Below are 11,390 nucleotides of genomic sequence, written 5' to 3' on the forward strand. Positions count from 1 at the left end.
TGGGGGGGGGTAGCAATGATGTCATACGTTTAGCACAGCGATTTGACGTCATGTAGTTGGGCCCGTCTTGCGTTGAGTGGGCGATGTCGTCATGCTATGACGTAACGCGGCGGGAAGGGGCGGGTCAGAGTGCAAGGGTCAAGCGTAGTCGGCGTGGGTTACAGCGAGCGCGCTACCGCTATTGTTACTATTGTTGCTTTTGTTATTATTGCTAAGTTTAGTATATTCGTGATTTTTTTGCAGCCTTATCATGTCCATCAACTACGCGGCCGGCCTCTCGGATTACCCGCATAAGGGGAAATGCGGCCAAGCCGAGGTTTGTGTGGGGTGTGCGTGTTTGTGAGTTCCGCCATAGTTGCGTACAGGCGCTGCGTGATTGCTGTACACTGCACTGCTACCGTTATCGAACATACGTGATGCATCACGACTGGCTTTTTTCATCGTCTAGCGTTATCCATAAGCTGCCACGTGTCCACTGCAGTGTTATCGAAGTCCGATAATATACATAATACGGCCACTGCAGTGATACGTAACAATATTGCAATTTTAACACCACTCGTGGGAGCATCATGCATAAGTAAATAGGACTACTTTTAGAAAGGAATACTATCTATAATCTAGCTCCGTTCTGTGTCTGCACATGTGCAAATGTGTGAATTTAACAACTTGGCGCCGGACGTAGCCAACCGTGCTAATTGGAAGTGCGGAAATATGTGATTAGTGTTTAGTCCATGGACCTCTTGGGTTTTCCAGACCGATATTCAGCTGCATGTGTTTAAGCCAGAAAACTACACCGGCTTTTGACCGGCAGGACCTCATCAGCAGCGCCAGGCTTGTTAAATGAATGGTGCAGGGCATGTGTATAGTATAAAGTAGTACCATGGATAATGTTAAACTATTTTATGGTCCAGCACTAACAGTGCTGCTTCACCATAGCTTTCAACTCGCTATCCAACTCCAAAACGCTACTTGTACTCCACTCTATCATAACCCAGCAATATCTTTGCCCAACGTACAGTCTATTATTTATAACCTGCACCTCTCTCTCTACCCCGAACCATACTCTACCCAATCATCAGTCTTTTAAAATCATATCTCAATACTAACCATATTCTACTTACAGTCAACCCATACACCAAAGCTAATCTTAAAACTGTACACGTTCGTAAATAAATAATCCGTAACACCGTCACTCGTCCCAATTAAACTACCTTTAACCCAACACAATTCCTCCTCGACCACAGCACCATCTCTTATCAACTTTACCCTTAATCTACTCAGTACCAACATCTGAACATTTCACCATATGCTGTAGTTGTACTTGCTGAATTCCCTTTCACCGTACCCAGCTTGTTCCTGTACATTTGCACCGGTATTGTCTGTGCTTTTTTTCCTCTGGTCTCACGTGAAAATTTGATGTATATCCCATGATGTAAATAAAGAATATATCAACGAACAGCTGCTTTAAATACATGTTTTCATAATATTGATTGATATATAACCCCACCGTTACCATTCACCACTTTGAACTTGCAGAAGATAGATCCACCGGAGGAGGTGGATCGCAAAGTGCTCGAGCTCGCGGATTTAGTCCGTGCCTCCAAATACATGGTGATACATACAGGCGCTGGAGTCAGCACAGCAGCCGGGATTCCAGACTTCAGGTTGGCACCAGCTGCACTTTGCACAGCCCTGAAATGATGCCTGTACACAACGAAAGAGGAGATGTATCTGTCGTACATCACTAGGACATTTTCCATTAATCAATACAGGAAAGCATGCCTGTAACACTTTTGAAATTTAGTGCAAATGTGTAGCGCTGTGATAAAGTTTAGGATAAAAAACATGCTTAACGCCACATCAGCTGGACTTCGTGGGTCACACCTTTAATACCCGCATGTTGGAAGCAACTATTGTGGATTGTGTACTGTTGTGAGACTACAAATTTGCCGAGCTGACAGGTGGCTATCTGCATACCTTTCGAGTGATAACCCAATGCATGTGTTTTCCCAGATATTCCAGATTCCCTCCACCTGATCACTAAAAGGAATCGACCAAATATCCCACTAAGACCCTTTTGGATCAAATAATAGCAACCTGCATGTCCTTTGAATCTGACCATCTCTCCCAGCCTGCAAAACTTGTTTTAATCTTATATAGAGCCCTATCTCTCTCCACCTCTCTTGTATTCTCTGTAATATACAGTATATCACAATTTATATCGGTTTCTTGCTTTGTTTCTCTTCCGCTGTCCCCTCATCTACCTTTCCTACTGTATATTTAGTTTCACTCCTCTGTATCTTACTCGCTTCCCCCTATCTCCCTGTTTCTCTTACCCCCGCTCTGCTTTTCCCACCTCTCCCTTTTCCGTTTCAATCTCTCTTGCCTCTTCCTAATCCTCCCACTGCTCGTCACTTTTATCCCGTTTTCTTTCCATCTTGCTCTTTCCTCGCCGTTTCACACACCTCTCCTCTCCATCTCTTTATCTACCTCACCTCCCTCATCTCTCTCTCTTGCATTTGTGCAAGATATATTATCGGGGTGGAGAGTGGTTGGGGCAGAGGCTGGACGTCAGCGTCCACGAAACCGGCTCAACACTGGGATGTGGGTGACATCACGCAAACGTACACGGTGACGTCACTACCGTGTATGCAGGCCAGACAGCCAGCAAGGAATCCAGGCAGGAAGCCAGCGAACAACGTTTTCCTAATTGATACAAAAATATATTACTCTTAAATTGTCTGCATCGGATTCTGGAAATGTTTTGATACCCAAATTAATTTTGTTTTGTCTGATGATTACAGAGGCCCCAATGGAGTATGGACAATGGAGCAGAAGGGGTTAACACCGAAGTTCAATATCACTTTTGAGGATGCACGGCCCACTGCCACCCACATGGCTATGTTGGGGCTGTATAGAGAGGGCCTTCTCAAGCACCTGGTTAGCCAAAATGTCGACGGTTTGCACATCCGCTCTGGCTTTCCAAGGTCTGAAGGACATTGCTCATTCATTGCATTTAATGTGGATATGGGGTCAGTTTGTGCACACTGCAAGATAATACGAAAAACGTCTTCATTGTGAAATGTTCTGTGCAGTCTAAAGAAGAAATAATGCGTGACGATTTTTGAAATCCTGAAAAAAAATAGAAAAAGCCAATTTACTAGTTTTTTTATGTATACACACTCACATTGGTTTTTGAAGGGGTTTTAAAAATTCAAAAGTCATGCATTGCTTATCTATTTTATATACTGCTAAATAACAAAACTTATTAAGAGATTCCCTGATAAGATTTTATATAATTGGTTATTATCCGTATTGGTTCATCGACCATAGTTGATGGGTCACATTTTTTTGTTCTAGTTAATGAAAAAGCAGGCACTGCTCAGATTAATGCTTAATTGTAGACCCACATAAATACATGAAAATGTTCGTGATTTTAAACATTCAATTACCAACCTACACATCCTTTGGATGTGATCATCTGTCCGTCCCAGTCAGCCAGCAAAACATTTTATATAGAGGCCTGTCTCCACCTTTCTCTTGCCTTTGTACTGTATATCCCCATTGATGTCGATTTCTTGCTTTATTTCAGTTTCTCACTTCCGTTGTCCCCTCCCTCTATATTCCTATCGTACTTTCACTGTATTTCCCTGTTTCTTTTCCCACCTCTCACCCTTGCTCTCCTTTTTCCATCCTCTCCCTGTCCCATCTCAATCTCTTGCCTCTCCCTAATCCTCCCATTGCATGTCGCTTACCCTGCCTCTCTTTTTTTCCATTTTGCCCTCTCTGTTCCTTTCCATCTCTTCCCCCTCTAACCCCCCTGCTGTCTCCTCTCCTATTTGCGTGGGATACACCATAGGGTGGACGGAGGGTAAGGGGGAGGTGTGATGTTAGTGCGATGCACTAACCCGGCTCAACGCTGTGGGATGCGAGTGATGTTATTTGGCAGATGTGCACGGTGATGTCACTACCGAGCACTTGGCGTGCCAGCCAGCAATCCTGGAATCCGACAGGCAGCCATGAATCCAGCCATAATTTTTTTTTTCTAATATCGAATGATATGAAAAGGCATACTATTTTGCAGAGGCAACCTTTGCAAAAATTTCTGGCACTGAAATTTGTATTTATGGCCTCATGACTTTTTTGTAAGTGATTGCACTGCCTAAGATATTAAATAAGGTATAGAACACATTTTTGGCATCCATATGCTGTATTGCTTACATTTTTTTTATTGATTTCTGTTGAGTTTGATTATTGAAAGCAAAACATAAAATGTAACAATTTTCAGGGACAAGTTATCTGAACTGCATGGGAACATGTTCATTGAAGAATGTGAAAGATGTGGAAAGTAAGTAGAAATTTTAAATATAACAGCTTTTTTGCTTGGAGACACAACTTTACAAAAAATATATGTTTTACTAATTCAAAAGTCATCCTGGCCTTTTAAATATGTAAAGCTGCTTTTCAACAGGTGTGAATTCATTTGTCTAAAGCATTCGATTTGTGTTTGTGTGAATTTGTTGTAATTAACTTTGGTATTACCTCCTTCTAGGCAGTATGTTCGAGATCATATTGTGGGCACTATGGGTCTCAAGTACACTGGGAAGATTTGTGATGTTGTTAAAGCTAGGGGTCTCAGAGGATGCAGGTAACTTTTTTGCACAGATTATTCTGCATATTCTTTTTTTCTTGTATTTATGTGAACTTAGAGAGTATTGTATGTATGACTCATGTTTTTACATGTACATTGTGTTTCAGAGGAAAGCTTAAAGACACCATATTGGATTGGGAAGATTCTCTGCCTGAGCGAGACTTAACCTTGGCTGAAAAAGCTTGCAGGTGACGATAAAACTAAATTCTTAAATTCACGAAAACAGATAAGAATACTGGAAGCATTTGTTCGGACGGTTGGTGTATAACCGTGTTGCACTGTCGGAAAACATTGCAAAAATCAGTCGCGTTAAATGTGAAAGCAAACCTTTTGTCATGAATTTAGATTGCGTGTATGTTTAGCATTAAATGTTTTATCGTTTGTGCTCTTTTCATCAGAAATGCAGACTTGACGATTACACTGGGGACAACATTGCAGATTAAGCCCAGCGGTAGCCTGCCTTTGTTGACAAAGCGGAATGGAGGCAAACTCGTTATAGTGAATCTGCAGCCCACCCAGCTGGTAAGAAATATTCCTCACTCTTAAAATAATTGAAATTGCTGAAAATGTTTTTTATCAGTGTGTTTTCATGGTATAACTTTGGATACTATCCTGCTGATAATTTCTGCATAATAGCTGTGGGGTTTGTAGGCCAGTTACAACATTAGGTTATGTCGACACAATTTTCAGGATAATTTGCTTCTAAAGGACAAATGTCTGTATTGGGCTAGTTACCTGTGTAGGTGAGCTACTATAAGTGGATATTTAAAATGCATGTCTTTGCAACTGTAGTCTCACTTTCAGTGCATTGCTTGCAATTTATAAAGTGATCATAATGGTATTGTCCATTAAAAGTGAACTTCACTCAATTTCCCATGCTTCTCTCAAACTCTTGACATAACAGGATAAACAAGCCGACCTCCGCATCTATGGCTACGTGGACGATGTCGTGACAAAGCTCATGGGACACCTGGGGGTCATGGTGCCAACGTGGGATGGTCCCACCGTAGTAGAGAGCTCATTCAGCCGGCCGCACAACACTGCTACCAACACAAAAGTGGAGGCAACAGATTCAGCTGTAAATTGTAAACGAGAGCGTGTGAGCGAGACTGTGAACTTTGCTGCTAATTTTAAAAGAGAAAATCATAGTAGTGATTTTGTAGAGGCCAAAAAAAAAATTGCAAAAAAGGAAACAAATATTTCAACATCATAACATCCTTTTTTAAATGTATATGAAAGCTGAGGTTTACTGAATTTGTACAAGTGAAGTCTTTGCTGCATGTTTTTTTTCCTTTGAAAATGTCCTCAATGCAGAACTATGTTGTGATCCTGGTTTTTATCTCGAGAAAATAACACGTTCATTTGTTACCATATTTTTGCGTGGTGTTGGACGTATTAAAACACTGTAAGAATGGATGTATACCCATTTTACAGCTTTCAATAAAAAAAAGATATCCAGGAATTTAAAGAGAATAAATTTAATGTATTTTAAGAAATATAAAATGTTTAACTGCAGTGTTATCAGAGACCAAAACAATACAGTATATAATGCAGTGCAATACAATATTGCTGCCATTCACTTGGCTTATCCCAACTGCCAGGTGTAATAATTATTCAGCAATGGCATAACATTCGCAATGTCCAAATAAAATAGAACACTTACAAATGACATCCACTGCAATTGTTCAATCTTCAAACTTTTACTTTTGTTCACTTCCTAAAAGGATACCCAGAGAATAGATCATGGCTGTGGCACAAGGATTGTTTTTTTTTTAATACTTGCTATTGTCCCTGTATGAGTCCTTTTATTATGGTCTTTTTGTATTTTTTTTATATGATAATTTTTTTCGTGTAAATAAATCACGACTTGGCCAGGATGTTTGTGAAGGTGGTCCTCCTTTACCGCCTTCGTGTACCTACAAGGGTTGCTTGGCCTGCCAACAAGCAAGATGGGTACAGTCTCATCTATACAGGGTACTTCAACATTTTTTCTTACATTTCTGAGAATTTGCAACAATACCACAAGAAATGTGTTTCCGGGCTCTGGAGACCACCTGGAGAAGATTCCAGGCATGTGTTCACAGTGATGGTGAACAAGTGGAGACTGACTTTTTGAAACGAGTAACATTTGTTATCTTGTTACAGTGTATTCATTCTTTTTTCCATTAAAAACGATAGTCCCATATAAATGTGAAACACATTTTAAGCACCCTGTATATTCTGTCAGTTCTGCATTATGTCTGCGCTTTATAAAACCATAGCCATGCTTGTGTGTGAATGTGAGACGTTGAGGAGCGTTCCATCAACCCTATTTTCCCTTCATAAATGTAGTGACATCGGGGATGTCACTGTATGGTGCTGGCCCAGAACGGCGGTGTCATTCGATGTTCCTACATCGTGGACAGCACCGTGTGGGTGGCTGTGTGTAATACCAGCCCTAGCGGGGCTTGTTGAGCACTGGGATAGTGTGGGCACCACGCACAGCGTGTGGTTGGGGCTCCCACAAGGGGGAGTGGGAGAGTGTCAGCACAGGGGCAGGGTTGCCCAGGGCCATGGCACTGGTTGACCCCGTAGACACGTGATCCGGAGTGTCCACACAGGGGGCCCCAGGTGGGGGGGGCTCGTGGGTGATCACCTGTCCAGGGAGAGCTCTTGCGAAGGATCAAGAGGGAACGAGAATGCTCGAGAAGGTGGGCGGGGCCGAGGGCGGAGTGGCCCCAACCATAGGGGGATATAAGGCGGGTCCCTGAGAGGGACCGGGGTCGCTGCATTCTACAAGCTGGAGGCTCAACACCTACAAGCTGAAAGCTCAACATCTACAAGCTGGAAGCTCTTCGTCTTATGAGGCAACCACGTAGTCAGAGACCCGAGTGAGGGTCCGACCCTTCCTAGCAGTATCTCTATAGTGGAGTTAGCTAGGTGGTCACCACCCTAGGTTGTATCTGGTAAAGGGGCAGTTACCCCTTTGTGTTACGGTGTTAGAAATAAAAGTGTTGCCTCTAAAAGGAATGTCTGCGACTCAGTTGGACTCACTACATAATTAAGGAATAACCTATTTCTGTGGTGACAATTGCGATGCAGGTGGTATATAACATTGACACTGTTGCCTGAAATGTACCGAAATGGATTTAGTACAAAAACTGTTAAAAGTAGCAACAAAGATCTTTCCTGTTGGGACATTTCAACTTCCTATGAGGCCTTTGGTGGAGACATACATGATGAGGGAAGGTGTAATGACTTCAGTTATATTACCAGCCTTACCAGCCATGTCCAACATCACTGGCAAGTGATATCTGAACTGGCCCGCGCACTGCTCCGCCAACCCTCCACTGGCGAGGTAAAGTATCGACAAGGCGTGAGGATGACTGCGTTCAGCAGTGGATTTACAAAGGGCTGTAAATCAATATGATCTTCATATTACTCCGAGCGAATCCGATGTATGGAATATAAATAGGCACAACATTCCTATTGGGATAGAGTTCTTTCCATAGCACATTTACTTTGATTTACTGTTTGACCTCTTACATGTGACCGCATTGCGATCGAAACGTGATTTTTATTTTATTTTTTTATAATGTTTCTACCTACGTGACTTTACCGAAAGACCCAAACAGTATAGTACTACTTTTGTTTATCAAGTCTTCTCTGTCGCTGACTTGGCCTTTCTTGCTTTTTCGCCATCTTCATTGTAGAAGAGATAGCAATGAAATGCTTGGCAGCATAGATTGATTTTAGGGTTAACCATATGACTGATATCAATTTTGAGACCGTCAGCGTTGAAACTTGATAAAAAATTATATCTCTTGTGATCTGTTCAACAACCTTTAGCATTTTCAACTTAGGCAGAATTTCACACTTTATTTAGCTAAAAATGTGTCCTTAACATTAGCTAAGCTATCTGGTTTGAGCTATTTAAACACTTATGAAAGTGTAATGCTGGTGCCAAAATGTATTTGCAATTGAAATTGTGGAATATTTGTGCACCTCTTGGACTAGTCACGTGACAATTCGTAATTGCTTGTATATTTAAATAAAATCGAGAAATTCAATCAAACCTTGGATAAAGGAAAGTGTTAGCATCAAAATGCAATGTTAAAGCAAGATTTAAATCATGAATGAAATGAAAGGTCATTGTTTTCAACTTCCGCAGAATCGCTCATCTCATTTTGATTACATTTGTTCTTATATTAATTCAGCTATATAATGTTGAGCAATTTAAACAATTATGGGAGTGTAATGCTCGTTCTCAAATAAAATTGTAAATCAAATATTATGTTATGTTTGCACATGTTTTGGTACCGGCTTCACAAACAGTAAGTGCTTCCATATTGTAATGGAAGCGAGGAAATCAATCAATCCTTGGATATAGTACAGTTTTGGATATGTATAGCAAAAAAAATCACTGTTAAAGCAGCACTGACATCGTCTCAAATGGAATGAAGTGCATATGGGAACGAAAACTTGCAGCACTTCGAATACCGGGAGATTTTGCACTGAGGGTAAATGGACCACATTTTTGGTTTTCAATTCTTGTATTGTTTTAAATTAATTTGTCGACGACTATGTGAAAATGAAAGTAAAATAATTGGTTGGCAACAGTCACAGTAGGAAATTGTTATTATTTTAAATTGGCAATGTAGAAGGGGAGAGCGGAGTTAGTTGTAGCATTATTGTAAAAAAAAAAGTGTTATATGTGTAGGGGTGTCAGGGGAAGGATTCCCACCAATAGGAGGGTTAGTGGGAGGGGTGATCGAGGGGATATAAGGGGAGAACAGGCGGGAAGAGGGGGCCTTTGGCGGGAACGATATTGGGACGGCTGGGGACAGATGTGGATGGGAGAAAAGGATTAAAGGACGAAACCCCTGCAATCTTGTGTCGGCTCTCCTTTACATCTAGTGGCAGTGGTGGGATCTACAATGGCTACAAAGAAGAATCCCCGCGGAAAAGAGCCAAGAGAAGAGGAAGCAGGGGCCGGGGATCCTTCCCATCCCGGGCAACAAGGGGGCCTGCTATCAGAAGCAGCAGCAGGGGGCCCGGATCGCCTGGAGGACCCCATGGAGGACCGCATGGCCCGCGTGGAGAGGGCACTCCAGGAGCTACTGCAGAGGCTCCCTATGGGGGGCCCGCCAGCACCGGGACCCCCACCCCCATGCGTATTACGGGAGGAGAGGCCACGGGACCCGGAGGCCGACCAGCCGGCCGGGCAGGAGCCGCAACCAACCTCGTCACGCCAGCCGCCGCCGCTCCCGCCAAAACCCCCAGAGCTAAACACCCAACACGGAGAGCAGGTGGCAGGACGGCCGTGTCGGCTGGGGCCCGTCGACAAGTTCGTGGCTGAGGAAGAAGATTTGGAGGGGTTTGTCTGCCGATTCGAGGCTGCCTTCCACGCTCTCGAGTGGACAGACGAAGAGGCACTACGAGCGCTGCCATCCGTTCTGGGCGAAGAGGCACTCTCCTCTTACACCTCCCTTCCCTCGCACAGCAAGACCACGCTACAGATGGCCTACGAGGCTTTGGGGGAGATCTATTGCCCGGCGGAAGGAGCCTTTAAACGGTTCCAGGACCGCCAGCGAGGGGCTAGAGAATCCCCTTTAGCCTACAGGGGTGCGCTGCTCGTGTTGGCGACGAGAGCTTTCCCTCGCCTGGCTGAAGAAGCGCTCGAGAACCTCGTGGTCGAGCACCTCATCGCCTACGCTTGCCGCGCTGGCGTTGTAATGCCCGTGGTGACGCCGGAGGAACGCACCTCGCTGTGGGCTGCCCGGACCATCCAAGCCCACGAGCAGGTCATGGGCCGGGCGCCACCCGTGGGCCGGGTGGCTGGCGCGGCGGGGGGGAACAGCCGAGCCGTTGCCGCGGCGCTACTGGGTCCAGCGACACCAACCGCCGAACCTGCACCGTCGCCACAGGCTGCCTGTGGGGCAGCTGGGAACGGACCCCCGACGTCTGAGCCGGAGCCATCGCTGCGGGAGGTGTACGCGGCGATCCGGGGATTGGCGGAGCAGAGGGACCAGGGGCGCGACCAGCCGCCGCGTCGCTGGCAGCCGCCTCTACAACATCGCGCCGAGCCCCCCCGACGGAACGCCCTGTGGGTCTGCCACCGTTGTGGTCGAGAGGGGCATGTGGCGAGGGGGTGCCGCACGGAGCCGGAGGCCGCCAACGCCACCTGGAACCCGCCAGGGCCGAACGCCGACAGGATCCAGGCGAGTGACGCCGTTCCGCCCGGCCTCTCGGTCGGGCCGAGCAATTACAACCCCGACGCCGCGAACTCACCGGGAGTCTCCTCGGGGTGGGCGCCGTCGGTGTCGTTTCCCGGTCCCCACTGTCCTGGTCGGGGGAAGGGGATCGCGCCGGGGATAGCGCCGGGGCCGGTGATCGCGGCGCGACCAGAAGTGGCGTCGCGACCCGGAGTGGTGTCGCGAACGGACGTGACGTTGCATCCGGAAGTGACGTCGCGGCCGAAAGTGGTGTCGCGGATCGCGCCGGAAATTGCGCCGGGGCCGTGGACCGCGCCGTGAATCGCGCCGGGGACCGCGCCGGGGATCGCGCCGAGGCCGGGGACCGCGCCGGGAATCGCGCCGAGGCCGGGAGGGACGTCGCGGGTGGAAGTGACGTCGCGGGCGGAGGTGACGCCGCGGGCGGAGGTGACGTCGCTGGCGGAAGTGACGTCGCGGGCGGAAGTGACGTCGCGGGCGGTAGTGACGTCGCGGCCGGGGGTGGCGTCACGGCTGGCAGTGACGTC

At 46.0% G+C, this 11,390-nt stretch overlaps 1 protein-coding gene across 3 annotated transcripts; it reads left to right on the top strand.

The window, feature by feature from the left end:
• The first annotated feature begins 57 nt into the window (after nucleotides 1-57).
• Nucleotides 58-6,528, top strand: LOC144721963 (NAD-dependent protein deacylase sirtuin-6-like). Of its 3 annotated transcripts, none has more exons than XM_078599965.1 (8): nucleotides 58-316; nucleotides 1,537-1,664; nucleotides 2,805-2,987; nucleotides 4,289-4,348; nucleotides 4,553-4,648; nucleotides 4,759-4,839; nucleotides 5,050-5,173; nucleotides 5,556-6,528. In XM_078599965.1, exons 1-8 carry the CDS (start codon nucleotides 251-253, stop codon nucleotides 5,862-5,864), a joined length of 1,047 nt encoding a protein of 348 aa, XP_078456091.1. In that variant the 5' UTR covers nucleotides 58-250; the 3' UTR covers nucleotides 5,865-6,528. The 3 variants fall into 3 exon arrangements, with proteins under 3 accessions (XP_078456091.1, XP_078456090.1, XP_078456092.1); XM_078599964.1 differs by having other exon boundaries at nucleotides 112-316; nucleotides 2,805-3,032; XM_078599966.1 differs by lacking the exon at nucleotides 2,805-2,987 and having other exon boundaries at nucleotides 132-316.
• The last annotated feature ends 4,862 nt before the right edge of the window (nucleotides 6,529-11,390 follow it).

Source organism: Lampetra planeri, chromosome 13 (assembly GCF_965212315.1).
Source record: "Lampetra planeri chromosome 13, kcLamPlan1.2.h2, whole genome shotgun sequence".
Taxonomy (NCBI): domain Eukaryota; kingdom Metazoa; phylum Chordata; class Hyperoartia; order Petromyzontiformes; family Petromyzontidae; genus Lampetra; species Lampetra planeri.